The sequence below is a fragment of the Manis javanica genome, chromosome 1, assembly GCF_040802235.1.
Source record: "Manis javanica isolate MJ-LG chromosome 1, MJ_LKY, whole genome shotgun sequence".
Taxonomy (NCBI): Eukaryota; Metazoa; Chordata; class Mammalia; order Pholidota; family Manidae; genus Manis; species Manis javanica.
The window spans coordinates 88110691-88125219 of NC_133156.1; the positions used below are offsets into that span (position 1 = coordinate 88110691).

Genomic DNA, 14529 nt, shown 5'->3' on the forward strand with positions numbered 1-14529 from the left:
TAAAAGCAGAATCTCAACAGATATTTGCACATTCATGATCGTTGCAGCATCATTCACAATAGCCAAGAGATATAAGGAACTCGAATGTCCAGGAGAAGATGAATAGGAAAAATATGGAATATCTATATCTACATCTGTCTATCTACATACATATACACATATATTATCAGCTTTAAAAAAGAGAAACCCTGGCACATGCTACAACATAAATGAATCTTGAGACATGGTGCTAAGTGAAATGAGCCAACCACAAAAAGACAAATACTATGATTCCATTTACATGAAGAAATCAAACCCATAGAAACAGAAAGCAGATGGTAGTTGCCAGGAGCTGAAGGGAAAGATAAATGAGGAGTTGTTCAATGGGTATAGAGTTTCCATTTTGCAAGATGAAAAAGTTCTGGAGATTATTGTACAACAATGTGAATGGTCTTAACACTAGTGAACTGTACACTTAAAAATAGTTAAGATTGGCTGTGTGAGTAGAGAAGCGGGAATCTCCTCCTAAAACCACATATATTTTTGAAAATACAACAAAGACAACTCTTCCTAAAAGAGAGACCAGAAGACACAGGACAACATCCAGACTACATCCACACCTGCGAGAACCCAGCGCCTTGCGAAAGGGGTAAGATACAAGCCCCGGCCCGTCAGGACATGAGCACCCCACACCACAGCTCCGAGCGGGAAGAGAGGAGTTGGAGTGGGGAGGGAGAGGGAGTCCAGGACTGCTAAATAGCCAGCCTTAGCCATCCGCACCAGAGCACAGACACAGTGCATGCGTGGGGTCCTGGATACTAGGGAAACAGGAAAGTAAGACCTGTGAGTGGGTCCCCGCACCTGGCGCCCCGGGGACAAAGAAAAGCAAGTGCTTTTTGGAAGTCTTAAAGGGACAGGGACCCCACAGCCAGACGGAAGCATCCTGGGACACTTAGTCGAGCAGCAGGGAACTCTGGGCACCCTAAACCCCTGGATAGCAGGGCAGCTCAGAGGTCCCTCACGGAGATAAACAGCCTCCTAGCCATTCCTCCTCCAACACAGCTCCACCATATCGGAGCAGCAGCCTGAGGCAGGCCATGCTCACAGTAACAGTGGAGATAAACTCCATGGTGGCCAGGCAAGAACCAGAAGCCCCGTCTGCATGCAGCTACACAGCACAAGCCACTAAAGGTCGCTGTTCTCCCAGGAGAGGAAGGCCACAAACCAACAAGAAGGGAAGTTCTTCCAGCCATCACTTGGGCCAGATCTGCAAACTATCTCTATTGCAAAATTTGAGACAAAGATTACAGAGACAGCACCTGAGAAGGAGACAGACCTAACCAGTCTTCCTGAAAAAGGATTCAAAATAAAAATCATAAACATGCTGACAGAGATGCAGAGAAATATACAAGAGCTAAGGGATGAAGTCCGGAGGGAGATTACAGATGTCTGGAGGGAGATTACAGATGTCTGGAAGGAGATTAGAGAAGTGAAACAAACTCTGGAAGGATTTATAAGCAGAATGGATAAGATGCAAGAGGCCATTGATGGAATAGAAACCAGAGAACAGGAACGTATAGAAGCTGACACAGAGAAAGATAAAAGGATCTACAGGAATGAAATAATATTAAGAGAACTGTGTGACCAATTCAAAAGGAACAATATCTGTTTTATAGGGGTACCAGAAGACGAAGAGAGAGAAAAAGGGATAAAAAGTGTCTTTGAAGAAATAATTGCTGAAAAATTCCCCAAACTGGGGGAGGAAATAATCGAACAGACCACGGAAATACACAGAACTCCCAACAGAAAGGACCCAAGGAGGACAACACCAAGACACATAATAATTAAAATGGTAAAGGTCAAGGACAAGGACAGAGTTTTAAAGGCAGCTAGAGAGAAAAAGGTCACCTATAAAGGAAAACCCATCAGGCTTTCATCAGACTTCTCAACAGAAACCTTACAGGCCAGAAGAATGGCATGATATATTTAATGCAATGAAACAGAAGGGCCTTGAACTAAGAATACTGTATCCAGCACGATTATCACTGAAATATGAAGGAGGGATTAAACAATTCCCAGACAAGCAAAAGTTGAGGGAATTTGCCTCCCACAAACCACCTCTAAAGGGTATTCTAGAGGGACTATTCTAGGCGGGAGCACTCCTAAGACTAAACAGATGTCACCAGAGAAAATAAAATCACAGCAAAGAAAGCAGACCAACCAAATACTAACTAAAGGCAAAAAATAAAATTAATTACCCACTAAAAGCAGTTAAAGGAAACATGAAAGAGCACAGAATAAAACAACCAACATATAAAGAATGGAAGAGGAGGAATAAGAAGGGGGAGAAGAAAAGAATCCCCAGACAGTGTATATAACAACTCAATAAGTGAGCTAAGTTAGGCAGTAAGATACTAAAGAAGCTAACCTTGAACCTTTGGTAACCACGAATCTAAAGCCTGCAATGGCAATAAGTACATATCTTTCAATAGTCACCCTAAATGTAAATGGACTGAATGCACCAATCAAAAGACACAGAGTTATAGAATGGATAAAAAAGCAAGACCCATCTATATGCTGCTTACAAGAAACTCACCTCAAATCCAAAGACATGCACAGACTAAAAGTCAAGGAATGGAAAAACATATTTCAGGCAAAAAAACAGAGAGAAGAAAGCAGGGGTTGCAGTACTAGTATCAGACAAAATAGACTTAGAAACAAAGAAAGTAAAAGATAAAGAAGATATTACATAATGACAAAGGGCTCAGTCCAACAAGAGGATATAACCATTCTAAATATATATGCACCCAACACAGGAGCACCAGCATATGTGAAACAAATACTAACAGAACTAAAGAGGGAAATAGACTGCAATGTATTCATTGTAGGAGACTTCAACACACCACTCACCCCAAAGGATAGATCCACCGGGCAGAAAATAAGTAAAGACACACAGGCACTGAACAACACACTAGAACAGATGGACCTAATAGACATCTATAGAACTCTACATCCAAAAGCAACAGGATATACATTCTTCTCAAGTGCACATGGAACATTCTCCAGAATAGACCACATACTAGCTCACAAAAAGAGCCTCAGTAAATTCCAAAATATTGAAATTCTACCAACCAATTTTTCAGACCACAAAGGTATGAAAGTAGAAATAAATTCTACAAAGAAAACAAAAAGGCTCACAAGCACATCGAGGCTTAACAACATGCTACTAAATAATCAATGGATCAATCAACAAATCAAAATAGAGATCAAGGAATATATAGAAACAAATGACAACAACACCACTAAGCCCCAACTTCTGTGGGATGCAGCGAAAGCAGTCTTAAGAGGAAAGTATATAACAATCCAGGCACACTTGAAGAAGGAAGAACAATCCCAAATGAATAGTCTAACATCACAATTATCGAAACTGGAAAAAGAAGAACAAATGAGGCCTAAAGTCAGCAGAAGGAGGGACATAAGAAAGATCAGAGAAGAAATAAACAAAATTGAGAAGAATAAAACAGTAGAAAAAAATCAATGAAACCAAGAGCTGGTTCTTTGAGAAAATAAACAAAATAGATAAGCCTCTAGCCAAACTTATTAAGAGAAAAAGAGAATCAACACAAATCAACAGAATCAGAAATGAGAATAGAAAGATCATGACAGACTCCACAGAAATACAAAGAATTATTAAAGACTACTATGAAAACCTATATGCTAACAAGCTGGAAAACCTAGAAGAAATGGACAACTTCCTAGACAAATACAACCTTCCAAGACTGACCAAGGAAGAAACACAAAAGCTAAACAAACCAATTACGAGCAAAGAAATTGAAACGGTAATCAAAAAACTACCCAAGAACAAAACCCCCGGGGCCAAACGGATTTACCTCGGAATTTTATCAGACATATGGAGAAGTCATAATACCCATTCTCCTTAAAGTTTTCCAAAAAATAGAAGAGGAGGAAATACTACCCAACTCATACTATGAAGCCAACATCACCCTAATACCAAAACCAGGCAAAGACCCCACCAAAAAAGAAAATTACAGACCAATATCCCTGATGAATGTAGATGCAAAAATTCTCAATAAAATATTAGCAAACAGAATTCAACAGCATATCAAAAGGATCATACACCATGACCAAGTGGGATTCATTCCAGGGATGCAAGGATGGTACAACATTCGAAAATCCGTCAACATCATCCACCACATCAACAAAAAGAAGGACAAAAACCACATGATCATCTCCATAGATGCTGAAAAAGCATTTGACAAAATTCAACATCCATTCATGATAAAAACTCTCAGCAAAATGGGAATAGAGGGCAAGTACCTCAACATAATAAAGGCCATATATGATAAACCCACAGCCAACATTATACTGAACAGTGAGAAGCTGAAAGCTTTCCCTCTGAGATTGGGAACAAGACAGGGATGCCCACTCTCCCCCCTGTTATTTAACATAGTACTTGAGGTCCTAGCCACGGCAATTAGACAAAACAAAGAAATACAAGGAATCCAGATTGGTAAAGAAGAAGTTAAACTGTCACAATTTGCAGATGACATGATATTGTACATAAAAAACCCTAAAGAGTCCACTCCAAAACTACTAGAACTACTAGAATACAGCAAAGTTGCAGGATACAAAATTCACACACAGAAATCTGTGGCTTTTCTGTACACTAACAATGAACCAATATAAAGAGAAATCAGTAAAAACAACTCCATTCACAACTGCATCAAAAAGAGTAAAATACCTAAGAATAAACCTAACCAAAGAAGTGAAAGACCTATACCCTGAAAACTACAAGACACTCTTAAGAGAAATTAAAGGGGACACTAACAAATGGAAACTCATCCCATGCTCTTGGCTAGGAAGAATTAATATCATCAAAATGGCCATCCTGCCCAAAGCAATATACAGATTTGATGCAATCCCAATCAAATTACCAGCAACATTCTTCAATGAACTGGAACAAACAGTTCAAAAATTCATATGGAAACACCAAAACCCTGAATAGCCAAAGCCATCCTGAGAAAGAAGAATAAAGTGGCGGGGATCTCACTCCCCAACTTCAAGCTCTACTACAAAGCCATAGTAAACAAGACAATTCAGTACTGGCACAAGAACAGAGCCACACACCAGTGGAACAGATTAGAGACTCCAGACATTAACCCAAACATATATGGTCAATTAATATTTGATAAAGGAGCCATGGACATACAATGGGGAAATAACAGTCTCTTCAACAGATGGTGCTGGCAAAACTGGACAGCTACATGTAAGAGAATGAAACTGGACCATTGTCTAGCCCCATACACAAAAGTAAATTCAAAATGGATCAAGGACCTGAATGTAAGTCATGAAACCATAAAACTCTTAGAAAAAAAATAGGCAAAAATCTCTTAGACATAAACATGAGTGCCTCTTCTTGAACATATCTCCCCGGGCAAGGAAAACAAAAGTAAAAATGAACAAGTGGGACTGTATCAAGCTGAAAAGCTTCTGTACAGCAAATGACACCATAATAGAACAAAAAGGTACCCTACAGTATGGGAGAATATATTTGTAAATGACAGATCCGATAAAGGCTTGACATCCAAAATATATAAAGAGCTCACACACCTCAACAAACAAAAAACAAATAATCCAATTAAAAAATGGGCAGAGGAACTGAACAGACAGTTCTCCAATGAAGAAATTCAGATGGCCAACAGGCACATGAAAAGATGTTCCACATTGCTAGTCATCAGATAAATGCAAATTAAAACCACAATGAGATATCACCTTACACCAGTTAGGATGGCCACCACCCAAAAGACAAACAACAACAAATGTTGGTGAGGTTGTGGAGAAAGGGGATCCCTCCTGCACTGCTGGTGGGAATGTAAATTAGTTCAACCATTATGGAAAGCAGTATGGAGGTTCCTCAAAAAACTCAAAATAGAAATACCATTTGATGCAGGAATTCCACTCCTAGGAATTTACCCTAAGAATGCAGGAGCCCAGTTTGAAAAAGACAGATGCACCCCTATGTTTATTGCAGCACTATTTACAGTAGCCAAGAATTGGAAGCAACCTAAGTGTCCATCAGTAGATGACTGGATAAAGATGTGGTAAATATACATAATGGAATATTATTCTGCCATAAGAAGAAAACAAATCCTACCATTTGCAACAACATGGATGGAGCTAGAGGGTATTATGTTCAGTGAAATAAGCCAAGCAGAGAAAGACAAATACCAAATGATTTCACTCATCTGTGGAGTATAAGAACAAAGGAAAAACTGAAGGAACAAAACAGCAGCAGAATCACAGAACCCAATAATGGGCTAAGAGGTACCAAAGGGAAAGGGACTGGGGAGGATGGGTGGGTAGGGAGGGATAAGGTGGGGGAGAAGAAAGGGGGTATTATGATTAGTATGCATAATGTGGGGGGTGGGAGAAAGGGGAGGGCTGTACAACACAGAGAAGACAAGTAGTGATTCTACAGCATTTTGCTATGCTGATGGACAGTGACTGTAATGTGGTTTGTGTGGGGGGACTTGGTGTAGGGGAGAGCCTAGTAAACATAATATTCTTCATGTAGTTGTAGATTAATGATAACAAAAAAAAAAGAGAGAAAGAAAAGGGGGATTACTTCCTGATAGGATAAAACTAACTGCAAATCAATGATTAATGCATGCTTTACATATCCTTAATTTTGATCTTTTAAAGGGTGTCTGATGATCAGCTATGGAAGTACATTTTTCTTATAATATTCCTTTCTCTTAAAAAAAAAAAAAAGCAGTTCCTGTGTGGTGATCTCCAATAGGTTCTTCACAATGGTATAAAGGTCATATCATAGTGTGGGCAAAGGGTTTGTTTGTGTTTATACAGAGGATCAAAGCCTAACTTGGCTACCCCCCAAAAAAATTAAGATACGATATGAAGAAGAACTTCCAACATCAACATCCTCTGGAAGAGTCATTTCAGAAGATGATCATCAAAAAACTTCAACAAAGATCCTGGCGCTGTTGCAGTTGTAGCTGCTTTCATCCCACAGGTTCCTGGACTTGCCATTGGAATGAAGAAGGAGATAGCTAAGCTGGCCTGTGCATACAGTAAAACAACAAAATTGACTGGATCTGTACTGTCAGAACTCAACCAAGAATTAGGAGAAGTGCAAGTTGCAGTTCCAAAATCATGTTACTATAGACTACCTACTGTTTAAAGAACATACGGGATGTGAACAGTTCTCAGGAATGTGTTGTTTTAATTTGTCTGATTTTTCTCAAACTATTCAAATTTAGTTAGACAATATCCATTATATCATTGATAAGTTTTCACAAATGCCTAGGGTACCTAACTGGTTTTCTTGGTTTCACTGGATATGGCTGGTAATTGTAGGTCTGCTTTTGTTATGTAGCTGTATTCCTATTATGTTAATGTATGTATGCAATTTAATTAGTAGTTTGTTAAAACTTATACATGCTTATGTTACACTACAAGAAGATATGTCAAAGAAATAATCAATCTTCCCATATTTTCTTCCATCTGCTACTACTATAGCTTTTCTTCTTCCTTCCTAATTACAACCCTTTAGTAGAATTCATGCCTCATATCGAAAATTACCGAGTATCTTAATTCTTCCAAGTGGTAAAGATACCTCAAGACAAATGCTGGGCATAGAAGCCACAGGGCATAAATCTGCAAAGAAGTAAAAAGCTAACCTTTTCAAACAATATTGCTTCTCTCTCACTTACCAATTTTACATTTCCCTATATGGCCCCGGAAGATGACTGGTTAGTCAGAGATGGGTAAGATTCCTCAAGGGAGGAACAACCTAAGACAGGCACAGTCACAGGGGGACATCAGGTGAGAAATTGGGGATCAACAAAGGTGAGGCTTAGAACCTCACCCCCCCTGTTTTGAGAGAAATCTTCTGCATCTGTGGATGTTTTGTTGCCCTTGTCTAGCTTGGATTAATACTTAGTCTATAGGCACAGACCTGATCATCTACATTTGCCCTCTTACAGCACTAAATTATGTTTTCTACCTTTATCTTGCATCTACCTACCACTTCAGCATTTTATTTAAAAAAATAATAATAATAAGGGAGAAATGTGGGATTCACATATAAATCAAGTATAAAAATCAAACGAATAATTATATCTGACTTGATTGTTTATAGTTCATGATGCGTGATCAAAACTGAAAGTTTCTGTGATATGACTGCCCTTGCACTGTTCACTACGTAAGAACTTATTCACTATGTAAGAACTTGTTCACCATGTAAGAACTTGTTCATTTTGCTTCAGAAGATTGGAGACTGTTGAGAATTAGGCTTGGGGTTGATTAATGATTGTGCACTGAGTCCCCTATGCAGAATTTTATTGTTGTTAACAACCATTTGATCAATAAATATGAGAGATGCCCTCTCAAAAAGAAATAGTTAAGACTGTAAAAAAAGAAGAAGAAGGAAAAGGAGAAGGAGAAAAAAGAAAATGAGATGGAAAAGAAAGATTGTTTAGGAGAGTTAAAAAAAAAAAAAGTACTCAGTACTAGAGAGCCCTAGAAAAACTAGTAACAGGGCTGCACATGGTATCAGAATTGGAAAAAAGCTGTTTTTTTCAGTAGCAAAGATATCTCTTGCTCTTAGAAATGGCTTTTACCATTAGCGGTTACCTGGCTCTTTGCTCAAATGTTCTCTTTGCCCATAAGTTCAACTGTGTCCAACCCAATGATCTATTCTTCTTGGCTCATGTCAGTAACATGTTCTGATTCTGCTCAGCCAGACATGATCTCTCCTGCTTTTTACCATCCCGTCTATACCCCCTATACTACCTGTCCTTATATTTATGCGGTTTCTATCATCTACACATAACTAGAGTATAAGGGGCCAGGCACCATCTTATTTACCATTTTGGACCCTGTAGCACAGCAACCTACACAGAGAAGGCCATGCAATGACTCTTGGACAGACTTTACTGTGTTCTCATTCTATCCCTAGGGGCAATCAAACCCGTCTCAGAGCCATGAATGTCTGACACTAACATGCTTATTCCCAAAGCTTTCCTAACTCATCAATGTGATATACCACATTAACAAAAGGAAGGATAAAAACCATATGATTATCTGGACAGATGGAAAAAAAAAGGCATTTGACAGAATTCAATATCCATTCATGATAAAAACTCTCAACAAAGTAGGTATAGAGGGAATATACCTCAACATAATAAAGGCCATACATGGCAAACCCATAGCCAACATCACACTCAATGGCAAAAAGTGAAAAGCTTTTCCTCTAAGATCAGGAATAAGACTAGGGTGCTCAACTCTCACCACCTTTATTAAACATAATACTGGAGGTCTTAGCCATAGCAGCCAGAAAAGATAAAGAGATAAAAGGCATCCAAATTAGTAAGGAAGAAGTAAAACTGTCACTATTTGCAGATGACATGGTGCTATATACAGAAAACCCTAAGGACTCCACCAAAAAACTATGAGAACTAATAAATGAATTCAGCAAAGTTGCAGGATAGAAAATCAATATACAGAAACTATTGCATTCCTATGTACTAACAATCAACTAGAAGAAAGAGAAATCAATAAAGCAATTCCATTTACAATTACATCAAAAAGAATAAAATATCTAGGAATAAACCTGACCAAGGAGATGGAAGACCTGTTCTCTGAAAATTGTAAGACACTGATGACAGATATTGGAGAAGGCACAAATAAATGGAAATCTTTCTCATGCTAATGGATAAGAAGAATTAATATTGTCAAAATGCCAACACTGCCCAAAACAATTCACAGATTCAATGCAATCCCTATCAAAATACCAATGGCATTTTTCAATGAACTAGAGAAAAATAATCCTAAAATTTATATGGAACCAAAAAATTTAAGTAGCCAAAGCAATATTGAGAAAGAAGAGTAAAGCTAGGGGTATCACACTCCTAGATTTCAAGCTATAACACAAAGCTATAGTAACCAAAACAGTAATGGTATTGGCACAAGAAAAGACCCATAGATCAATGGAACAGAATAGAAAAGCCAGAAATAAACCCACACATATAGGGTCAATTAATATAAGATAAAGGAGCCATGAATATACAGTGAGGAAAAGACAGTCTCCTCAATAAATGGTGTTGAGAAAACTGAACAGCCACATGTAAGGGAACAAACTAGATCACTGTCTCATGCCATACACAAAAGTAAACTCTAAATGGATTAAAGACTGAAATGTAAGACATTAAACCATAAAACTCTTAGAAGAAAACATACATAAGATCTCACAAACAACACATGAAAAATTTCTTTATGGATACGTCTCCATGGGCAAGAAACCAAAGCAAAAATATACAAATGGGACTATATCAAACTAAAAAATTCTGCATGGCAAAGGAAATCCTCAGGAAAACAAAAGGCGACCTACAGTATGAGAGATTATATTTGCAAATGGTGTATATGATAAGGGGCTAATATCCAAATATGTAAAAAACTCATATAATTCAACACCAATAATAATAAGAAGAAGAAGAAGAATCCAATTAAAAAATGGGCAGAAGACCTGAATAGACATATTTCAAAAGAAGACATACAGATGGCCAACAGACACATGAAAAAGATGTTCAACATCACTAATCATCAGGGAAATGCAAATCAAAACCACAATGAGGTATCTATCACCTCACACCGGTCAGAATGACCACTATCCAAAAGACCAGAAATAATGAGTGTTGGTGAGGATGTGGAGAAAAGGAAACCCTCCTACACTATTAGTGAGAATGTCAATTGGTCTAGCCACTATGGGAAACAGTATTTTCCTAAAAAATCTAAAAACAGAAATACCATACAACCCAGCAATTATTCCACTTCTGGGAATTTACCCAAGGAAAACAAAATCACCAATGTAAAAGGATATATGCACACTTACGTTTGTTGCAGATTATCTACAGTAGCAAAGCTATGGAAGTAACCCAAATATCCATCAATAGATGCATAGATAAAGAAGGCAGAGTACATATAGACAATGGAATTTACTCAGCCATTAAAAAGAAGGAAATCTTGCCATTTCAACAACATAGATGGACCTACAGGGTATTATTCAAAGTGAAATAAGCCAGACAGAAAAGGACAAATACCATATGATTTCACATATATATGGAAACTAAAATACAAAACAAACTAACAAACAAAATAAAAATAGACCCATAAATATGGACAGCAGACTGTTGGTTACCATAGGAAGGGGAGTCAGGGAATGGGTGAAATAGGTGAAAGGGATAAGAGGTACAAACTGCAAATTGTAAAATATATTAGTCATAGGAATGGAAGTATAACACATAGAATATAACCAGTAATATTGTAATATCTCGGTATGATAACAAGGGTAACTATACTTACCATGGCAAGCATCTAGTAATGTATATAATTATATAGTCATTATGTTGTACATCTGAAACAATATAATATGATACATCAACTTTATTCCAATAAAAAAAAAGGAAAGAAAGCTTTCCTAACTCAAAATAACACAAGAATTCAGACTTATCTTCAGATTTCTCCCCTTCTGTTTACTGCAATCCAGTAAAGGAAACAAAAGAACTTCACATATTCTGTGAAACTAACTTCTATACTCCCCAGGGCGCCCCCTCCCAGAGGAGAGGCCAGAGACAGGTACCCCTAAACCGCCTTCTCCGCAGAGGTCTCCAAGCCCTGGGGCTGGATGGAGCCCCCATGCTATGCCAGCCTGTGTGCCACTTCACTACTCCTGAGAAGAATCCATCATGTCTCTGCTGAAGCTTGTTGTTCTAATGACTTTTTAATTATCTCCCTTCTTTCCTCCTCCTTAGTTGCTAACTTGTCAACTTAAAGAATTTCTTGTTTAAAAGCGTGCTACTTTTGATGATGACAACCACTCCAGTTAAAATTCCATTAAGTGCTTCACTCAGGAAGCTTATTTAAATGATCTGAGCCAGAAAGCACATCGAAGTTTCAGGCAGGTAGAAAAGCAGGGGTCTATTCTTCCTTCTGGGTGATCTTACTTGAAATCTGGGCACTTTGACCGACTGCCCAATTTTTATAATGTCATCAGTAAATAAATCAGTTATCATACGGCAAAAAAAAAAAAAGCTGTTTGCTAATTTGGCTGTGAAAACTTTTTTATTTTCATCACAAAAACACTGGATTATAAAAGCAAAAAGATCACCTCTTCCAACCCCTAAATTGTATCAAGTTGAGGAAGATAAAGTGATGTGCCATAGGACCCTCCATTAGTTCACTGAGTGTTTTGCTTGATTCATTCATTTAATGAAAATTGATTACCTGCCAGGCACTGGCCAAGGCACTGAGGGTGCAGAGGTGAACAAGACAGATGAGGCTGCTGATTCCATGGAGCTTACATGGGGAAAGACTATCTGGGCAGAGGGAAGAACAAGTGCAAAGGCCCAGAGGCAGAAATGATTAAGGTAATTCTAAGACACAAAAAGGAAATCAATATGACTGAGGCATAGTGGATGAGGGGGCATGGCAGAAGCAGGGGTTCCAAGTCTCATAGAATCTGAAGACCGTGGAAGGGGAAATGTATTTTAAGTGCAATGGGAAGTCATTAGAGAATTTTATAAGGAAAACATCATTTAATTTACTTTTTTAAAAAACCATTTTGGCTGTCATGGACAATGAACACTGTCTCAGATTTGCTTTTTCTCCCTGTATCTCTGTTGTCATATGGAGCATTGCCTTGGTAACTAAACCGAAGAAGCCATCTTAATGTTTCCAGGCTAGGCCATCTCTAGTAGGGGAGACTGGAAACCTAGAGGTGCTTAAGGTAGGCACTGGGGGAGGAGAAGGCTCTGAGAAACCTTGCATGAGAGTTGCCCACAATCTACTTTTATGCAATGTATCATGTTAGGCTCTTTACCCAACCAGACTTAATCCAATTCCAAAAAGAAGCTACCATTCAGATAATGCTACTCTTTCATGGACAATTGATTTCAATTAGCCTTTTGCTGTAGAAAACATAAGGACAGCTAACCTGACTCTCCTTTCCACAAAGGCTGATGGGAACTATAGGTATTTTCTATTTAGCCATCATGTTCATTCTACTTTCCATGCTAAAGTAGAAAAGTTGTAAAATAAAGGAAAAGGAACTAGGGTCCAGAAGGAATGATAGGGAAGCAGGTGACAAGCAAAAGTGGGGTATGGCAGCTGGATAATACCTTTTTGAATACTTCGTTTTAGCTTGTTACACAGATCCACACGGGGGTTATCTGCATGCTCTTCTACAGATCCCGGGCTTTGCTCTGGAGAAGAAGGGCCTCTGCTAAGATCCAGTGGTACTTTACCAGCATGTGGTGGTGGGGATGCAGCAGGGCTGTGAGTGGCGGTAGGACTGCTGGATGCTGAGGAAGTGGTCAGGTCCAACGCTCCTATCCTTGAGTTCAAGGGAGAAGTCAAGGACAGCTTTCTGGCTCTCACTGGGGAGGATGTTCTGGACACAGCCAGTGGTGGTGGGGAAGAGAATTTTCTACACAGGCGTGGGGATTTGCCATCCAACAAATGTTCACCTCTGTTGTTTTGGCTGGTAACAAAGAACAATTCCAATGACCTAAAAATAAGAGCAAAAGCTGTTAACAGATTGTAGTCAAGGGAAAATGATTTCCCTGATGTTATTCAAGAACATGCTCCCTATGTTAAAAGACCGCAATATAGTACTCTGTTCGCAGATTTCCTTTATTTAAATACTACCTGTATACCACAGACACTTTTTAGGCCTTTTCTAATCCCCTGTGACTATACTGTGGTCCAAAGACCAGTAGCATTGGTATCTCTGGGGAGCTTGTTAGAAATGCAGAACTCAGCTCCACTCCTGAACTGCTGACCAGAGCCTGCATTTTAACAAGACTCCCAGGGGTGACTCTTATGCATGTAATTACAAAATAAAATAAAATAGAAAAACCTAAAACAACAGAGTTAGCTTCCAAATAATCACAGAGCAAGCAAAGGCAAGTTAGGGAGTCCTGGGTTCTCAATTTCTTCCCTTGGAAACCATCTGTGGACTCTATTCACCCCCTTCTACTAGCATGGTAAGTTCCAGGCAAGCTGAAACTGTGGGAGCAGCTCTGCAGAGCTGGGCTGCTCTTCTGCATTGAGACCCAGGGAACAGGAGGGCCTACCTGACAGGGATGGAGGTAAAAGGCCTCTTGTATATGTCAGAAAGCTTATCCAGCACCACAGCTGCTGTAGTGAAAATGCGATAGGTGTGCAGAAAGGTATTAAGGAAATCAATGCTAAGAAACCGCAAGTCTGTCAGCCGCTCCAAGAGGCGCTCCACACTGGCATAACGGATCTGGGGCACTTTGCAGGAGTTGAGTGTTTTACTGAAGCAAATGTCGGTGTCATCTTTATGAAGACGGGCATCAGACCTACGCACAAGGGAGGAACATGAGAACAAACCTGGGATGAAGCTCCCTCTCAGCCATTGAGTATTTCGGTATTTGTAAACACACACTCATGTCGGCTTCCTATTGCATTTGATAAAAGATGTTGATATGG

At 38.9% G+C, this 14529-nt stretch overlaps 1 protein-coding gene across 3 annotated transcripts in view; it reads right to left on the reverse strand.

The window, feature by feature from the left end:
* RASGRF2 (Ras protein specific guanine nucleotide releasing factor 2) overlaps positions 1–14529 on the reverse strand; it is a 214684-nt gene that overhangs the window by 84019 nt on the left and 116136 nt on the right. For all 3 annotated transcript variants that reach the window (XM_036999810.2, XM_036999818.2, XM_036999829.2), the window contains exons 14-15: positions 14151–14399; positions 13194–13582 (exon numbers count right to left, since the gene is read on the reverse strand). In XM_036999810.2, the coding sequence (XP_036855705.2) occupies positions 13194–13582; positions 14151–14399 (638 nt within the window). The remainder of the gene's footprint in view (positions 1–13193; positions 13583–14150; positions 14400–14529) is intronic.